Source organism: Schistocerca americana, chromosome 5 (genome assembly GCF_021461395.2).
Source record: "Schistocerca americana isolate TAMUIC-IGC-003095 chromosome 5, iqSchAmer2.1, whole genome shotgun sequence".
Lineage (NCBI taxonomy): Eukaryota > Metazoa > Arthropoda > Insecta > Orthoptera > Acrididae > Schistocerca > Schistocerca americana.
Genome location: NC_060123.1, coordinates 567,074,276 through 567,087,602, shown reverse-complemented (window position 1 = coordinate 567,087,602; position 13,327 = coordinate 567,074,276). Strand labels below are relative to the sequence as shown.

At 39.4% G+C, this 13,327-nt stretch overlaps 1 protein-coding gene across 1 annotated transcript in view; it reads right to left on the bottom strand.

Moving 5' to 3' along the window:
- Nucleotides 1-13,327, bottom strand: part of LOC124615809 (dedicator of cytokinesis protein 9) — a 343,132-nt gene that overhangs the window by 187,449 nt on the left and 142,356 nt on the right. The window contains exon 16 of the mRNA XM_047143949.1: nucleotides 9,657-9,744. Coding sequence (XP_046999905.1) covers nucleotides 9,657-9,744 — 88 coding nt within the window. The remainder of the gene's footprint in view (nucleotides 1-9,656; nucleotides 9,745-13,327) is intronic.

The following is a 13,327-nucleotide window of genomic DNA, read 5'->3' as shown; positions in this document are numbered from 1 at the left end:
CACGTTAAAAATACCAAAATAATTTTTAAAACAATCATTAAAAAAATTGACTGTAACACAAGCTACACTGACGGCTGAAGGCCTTATTAAGAAAGAATTCAAATTATTGTCGGCTCAAGGCCACGAGCAATACTTCCGAACAATTAACGGCTGAAGGCCTGAATTACTAATGGGGAAGACAATTACACATTAAAAATACCAAAATAATTTTTGAAACAATCATTAGAAAATTGACTGTAACACAAGCTACACTGGTGGCTGAAGGCCTCTTTAAGAAGAATTCAAATTATTTGTCAGCTGAAGGCCACAAGCAATAGAAATAATTGAAACAAAATATTACTTTTAAACAACTGACACAATCGGACCTAATAAGAAGGGAGTGATCCACGGACAGTGCTCCAAGGATCGACCTGGGAAAAGTCCCTACAGTTGCGTAAGTGGTGAGACAGGCAGCCCAGTGTTATACTCAGTTAACAGGATGGCAACTCACTCTCGCAAAATCTACCTAATGTCCAATGCCCAATACAACGATGGAATAACCCATGCCAGGAAGACGGGCGGACTACAATCTTGACATCATAAAATGACAAACATTATATAAGAGAACATATTCAAACGCAAGAGTAATCCAAGGTAATCACGACAAGTTGCCTCCACAAATCCAGTACGCAGACAGCGTTAAAATGACTGCTCATTCAAAACCACACTAGATACACACGGATCCGCGAAACCAATACCACAAACAACTCAAACAATACTAAAACCAGTCACTGTGGAGCAACAAGGATGAATTACAAGTTGACACAAACACAGAGAACCCAGAAGTGGTCAGAAGACCAAATACACATCGTGCGTTGAGACGAACGACCGAATGACCAACCAACGGTCACTCTCGAACAAGTTAGGCAAGGCAAACGTCCCAGTATGAATAATTGACTGACAAATTATTCCATGAGGTCACATTGACGGATGGCCACACACACAGAGTGAAGGTTGCACTACTTGAATATAACAATTCAACTTAAACTTGCTGAATCCGGACTTCGATGTGGTCGTGAACTCTCGTGACCACATCATTCCATCGGGCAGCGCATGTATTGCCAGCTGTCCCGGAGAGTCCTGGCGCTGTGCGGACCTCACTGCTGCCCGGTCCCAACTCAACTGAACTACCTAATCCAGAACTCCACTGAACTCCGACACACAAAGACCCAGAAATACTAGAGGTCAGTCCAAAGATAGTACGGGTACTAGATATCGATAAACGCTGATGCTGCCACTCACGGGCAGACAACGCTAGCAAACATAGTGGCACCAGTAAACAGAAGAAGAAAACAAGACACCACTATCCCTATTACACAATGCCAACCTACCAATGGCACCAACACAAGCCGCACACAGCTCAACCTCCCCCCCCTCAAACACCAACGCAGGGGTAACCCAACAAGTGGCCTACCAAACTTAATTTGATTAAGACGGACCTATATTGCTTAGCTGTGGGGTTGTCCTTAACCAGAAGATTAACTGGGCCTAAAATATGCATAATAGTACAGGGACCCAGGAAACAGGGAATGAACTTACCAAGGTTTTAACTGTAATGACTCTAAATTTGATTTGTTGGTGAAACAGAATTTTTCAGCAAAAATTTTGTTACATAATTAAACTGTAGTTTTTAAGCACAAATAATCTGAGCAGCAATATTCTCATTATTTCCTTCAGTGTGTAGGCTTATAGCCCATTCCATCTTCATTGAAGCTATACAAGATGTGTTCATAAAGTAAAGTGACTTTATATTTTTATGAAAAAATATTCATTTATTCATCAATATTTATGTTGTCCTCTTCAAAGTAATCACCCTCAGATAGAATACACTTGTGCCAATGCTTCTTCCAATCCTCAAAGCACTTCTCATAAGCACTTTTTTGTACAGCCTTCAGTACTTCCAGCAATGCAGTTTTTATTTCCTCAATCATTGAAAATCTTTGTCCTTTCATAAGTTTCTTCAGTTTTGGGAACAGGAAAAAGTCACAGGGGGCCAAATACAGGGAATATGGTGGTTGAGGAATGATTGTCGTGCTGTTTTATGCCACAAAATCTCTCACAAGCAACAATGAATGAGCACATGCATTGTCGTGATACAAAAGTCATGAACTGTTTTTTCACAATTCCAGACTTTTTTTGCATACTGCTTCTCGCAAATGGTGCATACTGTCAAGTTAATACTCCTTATTGACCATACGACCGTGAGGCAAAAATTCATGATTCCCTATGCCACAGTAATTTGATCCAACTTGGCATGCTTTTTTTGGTCTTGGCTCTTCGGGATGCTTCCACTGGGACGATTGGGCTTTGGTTTCGAAGTCATAACCATAAACCCCTGTTTCATCACCAGTTATGACCCTTTTGAAGAAATCAGGATCATCATTGACATCATTCAAGAGCTCCTGAGCAATGCTCGTGTGACTGTTCTGGTCAAAATTGAGAAGTTTTGGAACAAACTTCGCTGACACATGTCTCATGCCTAAAACATCTGAAAAAATTGCATCGCATGAGCCAACCGATATGCAAACACCCTCAGCAACTTCTCTTATGGTAATTCGATGAGTTTCCAAATCAATTTTCTTCACAGCTTCGAAGCTATCATCTGTTGTTGATGTGCTGTGGTGTCCAGAGGGAGGTTTGTCATTGGCATGAGATCCATCCTTCATGAAATCTTCCCCACTCCACCGAGAGTGTCTTTCCGCCATCCACCTAACCTTCGTAACCTCTTGGTTCATCCCTATGAAATCCCCAAAGCACCTTCCCTACCCTCTGGCTCCTACCCTTGTAACTGCCCCCGGCATAAAACCTGTCCCATGCACCCTCCCACCACCACCTACTCCAGTCCTGTAACCCGGAAGGTGTACACAATCAAAGGCAGAGCCACATGTGAAAGCATCCACGTGATTTACCAACTGACCAGCTTACACTATGAAGCTTTCTATGTGGGAATGACCAGCAACAAACTGTCCATTCGCATGAATGGACACAGGCAGACAGTGTTTGTTGGTAATGAGGATCACCCTGTGGCTAAACATGCCTTGGTGCACAGCCAGCACATCTTGGCACAGTGTTACACTGTCTGCGTTATCTGGATACTTCCCACTAACACCAACCTATCAGAACTCTGGAGATGGGAACTTGCCCTTCAATATATCCTCTCTTCCCGTTACCCACCAGGCCTCAACCTCCACTAATTTCAAGTTGCCGCCGTTCATACCTCACCTGTCATTGAACAACATCTTTCCCTCTGTACTTCCGTCTCGACTGACATCTCTGCCCAAACTATTTGCCTTTACATATGTCTGCTTGTGTCTGTATATGTGCGGATGGATATGAGCGTGTGTGCGAGTGTATACCCGTCCTTTTTTCCCCCCTATAGTAAGTCTTTCCGCTCCCGGGATTGGAATGACTCCTTACCCTCTCCCTTAAAACCCACATCCTTTCGTCTTTCCCTCTCCTCCCCTCTTTCCTGATGAAGCAACCGTGGGTTGCGAAAGCTTGAATTTTGTGTGTGTGTGTTTGTGTTTATTTGTGTGTTTATCAATGTCCCAACGCTTTCGTTTGGTAAGTTACATCATCTTTGTTTTTATACATATACCTTCATGAAATCCTCCCCACTCCACCAAGAGTGTCTTTCCGCCGTCCACCAAACCTTCGTAACCTCTTGGTTCATCCCTATGAAATCCCCAAAGCACCTTCCCTACCCTCTGGCTCCTACCCTTGTAACTGCCCCCGGCGTAAAACCTGTCCCATGCACCCTCCCACCACCACCTACTCCAGTCCTGTAACCCGGAAGGTGTACACAATCAAAGGCAGAGCCACATGTGAAAGCATCCACGTGATTTACCAACTGACCAGCTTACACTGTGAAGCTTTCTATGTGGGAATGACCAGCAACAAACTGTCCGTTCGCATGAATGGACACAGGCAGACAGTGTTTGTTGGTAATGAGGATCACCCTGTGGCTAAACATGCTTGCTGCACAGCCAGCACATCTTGGCACAGTGTTACACCGTCCGGGTTATCTGGATACTTCCCACTAACACCAACCTGTCAGAACTCTGGAGATGGGAACTTGCCCTTCAGTATATCCTCTCTTCTCGTTATCCGCCAGGCCTCAATCTCCGCTAATTTCAATTTGCCGCCGCTCATGCCTCACCTGTCTTTCAACAACATCTTTGCCTCTGTACTTCTGCCTCGACTGACATCTCTGCCCAAACTCTTTGCCTTTACAAATGTCTGCTTGTGTCTGTGTATGTGCGGATTCATATGTGTGTGTGTGTGCGAGTGTATACCTGTCCTTTTTTCCCCCTAAGGTAAGTCTTTCCGCTCCCGGGATTGGAATGACTCCGTACCCTCTCCCTTAAAACCCACATCCTTTCGTCTTTCCCTCTCCTTCCCTCTTTCCTGATGAGGCAACAGTTTGTTGCAAAAGCTTGAATTTCGTGTGTATGTTTGTGTGTCTATCGACCTGCCAGCACTTTCGTTCGGTAAGTCACATCATCTGTGTTATAGTTCATGTCATGTGTATTTTTCACATATCACTTGAAACTTATTTATCAGTAATGTCATTTCATGTTCACATTTAATATTACACTTTACAAGCTGAAAACGTGACAACTGTTCTAGTGAATGTTCATCTAGTACTATTTTGGAGTGCACTGTAAATTAACCTTCGAAGGTCATTACTTTTTTTTTTAATATATAATTTCTGTGTGGTGATGCAAACTCTTTATTATTTGTATCCAAGATCTTGAATACCCTCATTTTTCCAATATGTTCCAAAGCTTGCTTCTGTTCAGTCCATCCAAACCATTTTCATAACCTAAGAATGCTATACAAATTTCCAGGTCGTATTCTTGTTGTTTTTCAGATTTAAATGGCATACAATAGTAACAAAGTCACTGCAAGATCATCCTTTTCTAAAGCCATTTTGACCCTCCATTAGGAGTGTATCAGGTAACTTTACCACTGTACTGTTAATAATTCTTAGGGTAAGCTTATAAGGTTTAGTAGGCTTATTCCTCTATAGTTTGTACAGACAATTCTTCCTCCATTTTTGTACATTACTATCATCTCCACTGTCTTCCATGATTCCAGTACCACACTCACCTTCCAGCATTCATTTAAGAGATATAACTTTAATCCTCAATATTTAATGATTCCTACGTTGATTATATCAGGGCCTGCAGTTTTCCTGTTTTTCATCTGTTTCAGAGCCTCATGTATCTCATCAAATGTGATATCTCCTTGATATACAAGTTGGTCCCCTTCATCCCCTTTGTCACCACCTTCAGTTCATAGTTCCTAATAATTTTTCTGTGAAGTCTCTTTATCTATGACATTTATTCTTGCTTGTTGTTTCATGAGTTTATAGGCCACCTTTTGTCTACCGCGTACATCATTTTCAATAGTTAATATAAATCTGTCCCACTGTTCTTGATGAGCTTTCCTTGCTACTGTCATGGCCAAGTTGCACTATCATGTCTCTAATGTATTATTATCACATAGATTTATGAGGGAAGCTTTCTGTTTTTCTTTAGCTATATTCTCCATTTCATCATTCCATATTCTGATACTATTCTTCTTTCTGGATTTCTTCCTTTTTCCTACAGCATTCACCCCAGCTCTGTTAATGCATGACTTGTTTCCTCATTCTGTGTTTACACTGTTGTGTGGGACTTTGTTCTGGAGATACTGTGCAAGTCATCATCGGTACTGATGTTTTATACTTCTTCTTGTAATAGATATACTTTAAAAGCTGCTTCTTTGGTATTGTGTAATTTATTTATTTATTTATTTTCTATTTATTTCAGCAAGCCAATAGATTTATATTTGCTATAATAAGATGGTAGTCTGAGTTCATACCACTCCCTCTGCAGACTCTTGTATGTTGGACAAGTGATCTAACTTCTCTGTTTACTATAAAATAATAAAAAAATAAAATTGAAGATGAAATTTAAAATTAAAATTATACATGAAAAATCATTTTTATAACAGAAAGTAAATATTTACAAGCAATATATTATTTATATAAATATGTACTTTATTAAATTTAATTTATTTATATAAATATTTACAAACAATAACATTCTTCCACAGCATTTGTAAGGGTAATTTATTTGATCTAAAGTGGTGGTTGATGAACAGTCATACAACAGATACAAACGTTCACTGTCATAGAAACAGAGATTAAATTAATTCATAGCCAGAACACAACTGAGAAATTATTAAAATAATTTGTCCAATTACATGATCTGTTTAAGTGGAGACTTCTTTCTCAATATTCTTTTGACCACAGGAATCAGTTCGTACAGTGAACTATGAAATGGAGGCAGGCCTGCCTTCTCAGTGCAGTTCTGCAAATCTCACTGTGCCCCTAATTATAAACGGTGTGTGGCTTGTGTGTGCTGTTCAGCCTGTCAATGTGTCTCGAAGGCTCATTTGGAGCTCAGAACATGGTACTGCATGCACTTTCAGCTTGGAAATCTGCTGACCAATTTGACCTACATCAACAGGATGTCTTTCAAACAATCAGATTTATGAGACATGAAACACTGATGCTCAACACCATGGTGATCACTCATGGTTAACAACACAACCTGAAGACTGCTACCTACAAATTATGGCTCATATATTCCCTAAGAAGACAAAAAAAGAAGAAGAAGAAGAAGAAGAAGAAATGTGACACCTCTTTGGAGAGAACTGGGAGGGCTGTGTTGACCTGGACAATACAAACCCTCTCCACAAGATCAATTTGACCATTAGGCACCCATTATGAACAACACTGCAAAACTTCCTGTACAATGAAGGTGTGCAAGGAAACACCCAGAATGGAATCTGGGTCAATGGCATTGGGTTCTCTTCACTTATATGAGTACAAGATTTATTTTACATTGATGATATTGTACAAGAGTGTTGAAGTGGCCAGGTATCAATGCATATCTTAGACACGTAATCCCACAGGTTTGGCAGACTGTGGATCAGCGATGCTTTGGCCAATATCTTGTACTGATGTCAGTTGCATCTCATCAGTTCCAAGAATAGTTTGACTGCTGTGGAGTAATAGCACAGGATTCTCCAACCCATTCTCTAATCTTACAGGCAACATTTCAGTGGTAAGTATAATTTGCAAGACAATGAGGCACAAGCACACCTGCCCATCTCGAGAACACCTTCTTCAGCAGGCAGGAATTAACCTAATGGTATGGAATCAATATCTGCTAAACATGAACAGGACTGAGAATGTTTAGGATCAACTGAAATTTGCAATATGCCATCATAGAAACTTTCTTCACAAACTGGCCAACTTCAGGAGGTCTTTAATCAGAGAGTAGGACAGATTTGAGCTGCAGTATATCGACCATCTTTGGACAGAAATTTTCAAGCATGTTATAGTAAAGAGGGTGAATCAGTGTGACACTGAATGTTACTCAACAGCTGATTTTGAATTTGCATATGTACGAAGATGTGCACTTTGTTTTAGTTATTGTTTTGTTTTACTGAGCAGCTTTTTTAACCCTCGAGTGCGTGTGCTAATTTTCATAACATGAGCAGGCACACGGTGTACTTTGTACATATGTAAAGAATAGCTGTCTTCATGTAACCAAGGTAAACATGTATGAGAAAAATCACAGTTTAATTTTAGTTTAATTAAACAATGGTGAAATAAACTTACATTATATGTGCTAAATCACTCATTAGTTAAACAATAATAACCAAATAACCTATCATTCCATCACTCTGTTGCCACGAACACGTGTTATGACACAATAATGATCCACTCAAAGCATTAAACAGCACAGCTGCATCAGATCTCTGCCAACCACTTGTTTGATTACTAATTATCTTATAGATAACTGCCTCATTGTGGGATTGTGCTGCTAGCTCACAGGATCTGGGTCATTTTCTTGCATGGATCATAAAGTTTTTCTGACCTAGCTCGCTGTTTATTATACTTTACTGCTGCTCACTCAAACGTGTAAGAGCACAACTCATCACTGTGTAAGCTGCTGCAGTAATCAAGGAATAGGTATAGGCTCACTATTGTAAAACAACAATGGAATGGTACAAAAAAATGTTTTTGTGATTGGTGCATGCTATACACAGACACACCTCCTTGAGGTTAATACTATGGTTTCTTATTAGAGAAACATTTTCTTTAAGCTCAATGTATGTAGTTTTGTAAGACACTTCATTAACATAATGACCAGCACAGGGGCTTCTTAGTTGGGTTAAAATCAAGCTGCACTTTTCTTCTCCTTAATGCTGTTCTGGTAACTAAGAGAATTTTGTCAGCATAATCAACATTTTCATTTCAAACCACAGTGGCTTACATTGATTTTATGGACTCATTCCAAAAAGCCAGGTAGCCTTGGGTATATTCGTAATAGCTACATACTTAATCATCTTGTGAAATGCCATCACCATCTGGGTAAAATGCACAGATTTAGATGAACCAAATGTGTTCTGTGTTATGGTAGAGGAATAGAAGAGCAGCTCTGGTATTTTTTTATGAAACAAGGGGAAAGTAAGTCTCCTGATCCTAACTGGATTTGTGCAATCACTTCAGGAAGCTGTCACAGAATTGTGTCACACTTTACAAAATTTTTAAATGAATCACTTCATCAAGATCAGATTCCCTAAATTTGGAAGGTCATGACTGTAAGAATATATCAGCCATTTTGTCTGTCAAAACGCCAAATACTTCAAACACACACACATTTTCCTGTACTTCTCAAGAGATTTAAACAATGGAAAATCTAGCACAGACCGAATAACGAATACAACGAAAACTGTTACTCGTCATATAAAGGACATGTTGAGTCACAGATACGCACAACAAAAAGACTGCTATACACATGATCTTTCTGCCAACACATCTCAGTGGTCAGAGTGAGTGGTCAGACATAGGAGATGTGCTTGTCTGAATGTGTGTGTGTTTCCTTCTTTAGAAGGTGGCCTTTTGTTGAAAGCTTAGATGTATAGCTGTCTTTTGGTGTGTCTGTCTGCCATGCAATGTCTCCTCTACATGACGAGTAGCAATCTAACATATTAACATATTTGTCTTGACAGACAAAATGGGTGATATCTTTCTAAAGCAGTGAGAGCTTTATTTGCCATTTCCCCCCCCCCCCCCCCCTTCTTTTTTTTTTTTTTTCACGAATTGCCAAATTCCAGACTTACAAAATCTGATCTTGATGAAGTGATTCATTTAACAAATTTGTCAATTATGTTCGACAGCTGCCCAAATTGACTGAATAAAACCAGTTTGGACCAGGAGACTTATTTTTCTTAAAGATCAGAGTTGCTCTTCTGATACCCTACCGTACCAAAACACACATTTGGTTCATCCAACACTGCTGCACTTTTACACAGATGGTGGAGGTATTTTACAAGACAATTAAGTATGTGCCTATTATGAATACCCAAAGTAAGCATAGTTCACAGAATACACCATATTTCAATCATATTAAACACTTCTTGAACTAGATGGAGCATACATATTTTCTTGTAATACAAAACCAAATGAAGAGAATTACAACTTTGCTACTGTTTGGAAATAACATAAATATGTTTGAAAATAAAATGAATAGAGGAAAATCATTTAACAATACCCCTTTTCCCAATCCCAGTGGCTGCACTGCTAAATAGCCTGGAGGAAGATTAACTGCAACTGGAAGTATTTGGTCTTCAACGTTTAACCTGCAATAAGAATTCTGTGTAGCACTTGAGACACACTAGGAAGACAAGAACACATACCGATAACATCATCAATTGCACAAATGACACCGCTTTACACTGAAATAACAATTAACATTTTAATTCAAACCACAATACAAATAATGAAAATGATACCTCATGCATTTTATAAAGAAATGACAGAAGTTGAACAAAAACAATTTCTCAATATTAATCAGATACAGGAAGTGACAACATACAATAATAAAGTCACCTTTGTAGGTTTTCAGAAGAAACAAAATAGCAAGTGCAAAAGAATCTTCACTAAGGAATAGAGGAAATAGAGTGAAAGAATAAAAAAATATTGAGGTCAAAGAGAGAGAAACACCACTGGACTAAGACATCATAAGTAATTGTTTACGTGGTGCATAGATTGCGAGATGCCATAAAAATCAGACAATGCAAATAAGAGCACAAGAGAATGGGCTTTCCATTCATAAAATATGTGAAAAAAGATGCTATTGTGTCAAAATGTTTCTGTTCAATTGCAGAGGAAGCAATAAATTGTGTGATGCTTAACCACAAACTTATACAGTTCTATGTTTGATGACAGTCTTTTCACTAAATAGGTTTAATTTACTAACTGCTTCCAAAGCAAATGGTACTACTCAGCTCTTCATAGGGGAATACAATGTGGAATAACCGGACAAAATATAGCTCACTATAAACTTATATTACAGTAAGTCATTCAGGCAGTCAGATTCAATTTTATATTACAACTGTTTTCTATTTTACACTTATTTATATGAAATAGGATCAACTGTTACTCGCCGCGTAGAGAAGACATTAAGTGGCAGAAAAGCATATTTAAAAAAAAATATTATTTGGTATTATTAGCTATCACACCAAGGAGATTTGGAAAGAATAGTGAAAAGAGTATTTCTCATTTCAGGGCACAACAAAAAGTAGCTGAAGCCCTGACGGAGTACCTGATTCAGTTGCTGCAGTCATGGGTCATACTGAGTCACAAGGAGAGTGCTCCTTTGCAACTGGTCAGTGGGTATGTGGAGGATGGTAGATGAACAAAGAGATAAGGTGTGGGATCCCCTGTTTTTGGCCAAGATGGGGAGGGTAATTTCGGACTATGATGGCCTCTGTGAGACTCTTGGTATATTCAGAAGGATATGGCTTATCTCTGCAGGTATGATGACCACAGGTAACTATTGAAGGCTTCTTGGTGGGAAATGAGTAGCAGCTGTTGAAGTGGAGATATTGCTGGTGGTTGGTAGGTTTGATATGAATGGAGGTACTGATGTAGTCAACATTGAGGAAGGTGACTTGTTGGATTAAGAAGGGCCAGTGAAGCAAAAGGGGGGAGATGATGTTGAGGTTTTGGAGGAATGAGGATAGTGTCCTCATCCTTGGTCCAGCCATCATCAATAAATTTGAACCAAGATTTTGAATGGTTAGGAAGGGTTCATCTAGAATTTAGATGGTCCATGAATAGGTTAGTATAGGTTTGTGCCATTTAGGTGCCCATGACTGTACCATAGACTTGTGATGTCTTCAAAGGAGTAGTAACTGTATTTGAGGATATATTTGGTCAGGGTGACCAGGAAGGAAGTTGTAGGTTTGGAGTAAATCAGGCACTTTGAGAAGTAATGTTCAATGGAGGCAAGGCCATGGGCATTGCGATATTAGTGTAGAGGGAGGTGGCACCAACAGTGATAAGAAGGCAACGGCTGTTACAGGGATAAGTGTGGAGAGTTGGTTGACAAAATGATTAGTGTCTTATATAAGACACACAGTACTCTGCCGCCCGTTCAACTTGTGCTATATCCTTATCCCTCATTACTTTGTCCCTGCTGCCAAGTCCTTTCTTCATGGCTCATATCCTTGCAACAGACCTAGATGCAAGACCTATCCCATACATCCTCTTACTACCACCTACTCCATTCCTGTCTCAGCATTTCCTACGCCATCAAAGGCCACCTTTGGAAGCAGCCATGCAGGCTGCCAACTTAGCTGCAACCACTGTGTAGTATTCTACACGAACATGGATACTGACAAGCTGTCTGTCCACATGAATGGCCACTGTGAAACTGTGGCCAAGCTCTTTCCCCTTTCCCCCAGCATTCTCTCTCAATGCTACACCTAGTAGCATCCTGTCTCTACCAGCCCTCTGCACACTCCCAAAGGCACCTTTCCCTTCCTTCCCTCTTGCCCTGAAATCCCTCCTGTCCTTGCCCCATGCTTCTTCTATACTCCCACTATCCACCTCAGCTGAGATTGCTGCGCACCACAGTTGGGACTCAGCACCCATAGACAACAGTGGTTATGTGTATTTGAGTTGCGCATATGTGTGTTTCTAGATCTGGCAAATGACCTGGTCAGATAGCCTATGATATCAAACCTTTTAAATGCCCCCGTCTGCCACACAATGCATCCTCCATGTAGTGAGCAGCGATCTATCTTAACTCATTTTTTTTTATTCCATCCTGGGTTTTCCATAATTTAATGACAGATATGTATATTAATTAATGTTTGGTACAATCTACATATTGCAGTTTAACACTGAGTTTAAACCAATAGTGAACCAGTCTGAATTTTAATAATGCCTTACCACTGCTTATTAAAAGGGCAACCAATAATATATACTGGATAATATATACTTCTATATAAAGACAAGTCGGTGTTTTACTATTGCTTCCAAAAATCTCAAAAAGTTATTACACCAAATTTTTACACATCACTCATATTCAGAGGGGTATAGACCGCATATTTTTTAATACATATATATGCACATAATATATAAATATACAGTAAAATCGCCTTTTTATGATTTTCAGTGGACAAACCCAAAAAAGTGTAAAATGCATGAAAGTGTAAAATACAGGAAAGTATAAGAAAAACAACAACTGAAAATGAATAAATTACTCTTATTCTCATTCCCTTTATATCGTTCAAAATACGAAATTACGGCAATTTAAGTCTACCCTCTTTAAAAAATATCTGAAATAACTAACTGTTTTTGTTTCTTTCTAACAGCAATCAGCTCTACTTATCTGTCCACAGCACACAAAGCATCAAATGCATTATCACCACCTGATCCTCTACCAATGCACTGCCTCAAAATGTTAATAGTTTCCATAGCTTATCTTCTGCTTGGCACAACTGGTTCTTGATCATCACCTTCATGATCCTCTTCACCAATCTCCACTCTCTTTCCTTCTTCAAAATGTTTGGTAATAATGTTATCTACTGTTGACACACAGACATATTTTTAAAACATAGACGACATGCCTGTCACAGAAAAATCAATAGGTAACACACATCTTCTTCCAGTGGTTCCTGTCTGTTCCCTGTGAACTTAAATACTGCTTTCATGAAACAGTTAGAAATAGTGAAAGGAGTCACACCCATCTATGCTTTGGCTACATAATGCACACCATCCAAAAGTTACACGATCATAGATTTTGGGTCCATGCCATTATCGTGCATAAACATAGCCTTCTGGACTAACATTTTTCTATATTTCCACTTAAATGAATGGATGATTCCCAGATCTAACAGCTGAATCTCACCCATACAACTGGGAGGCAGGAAC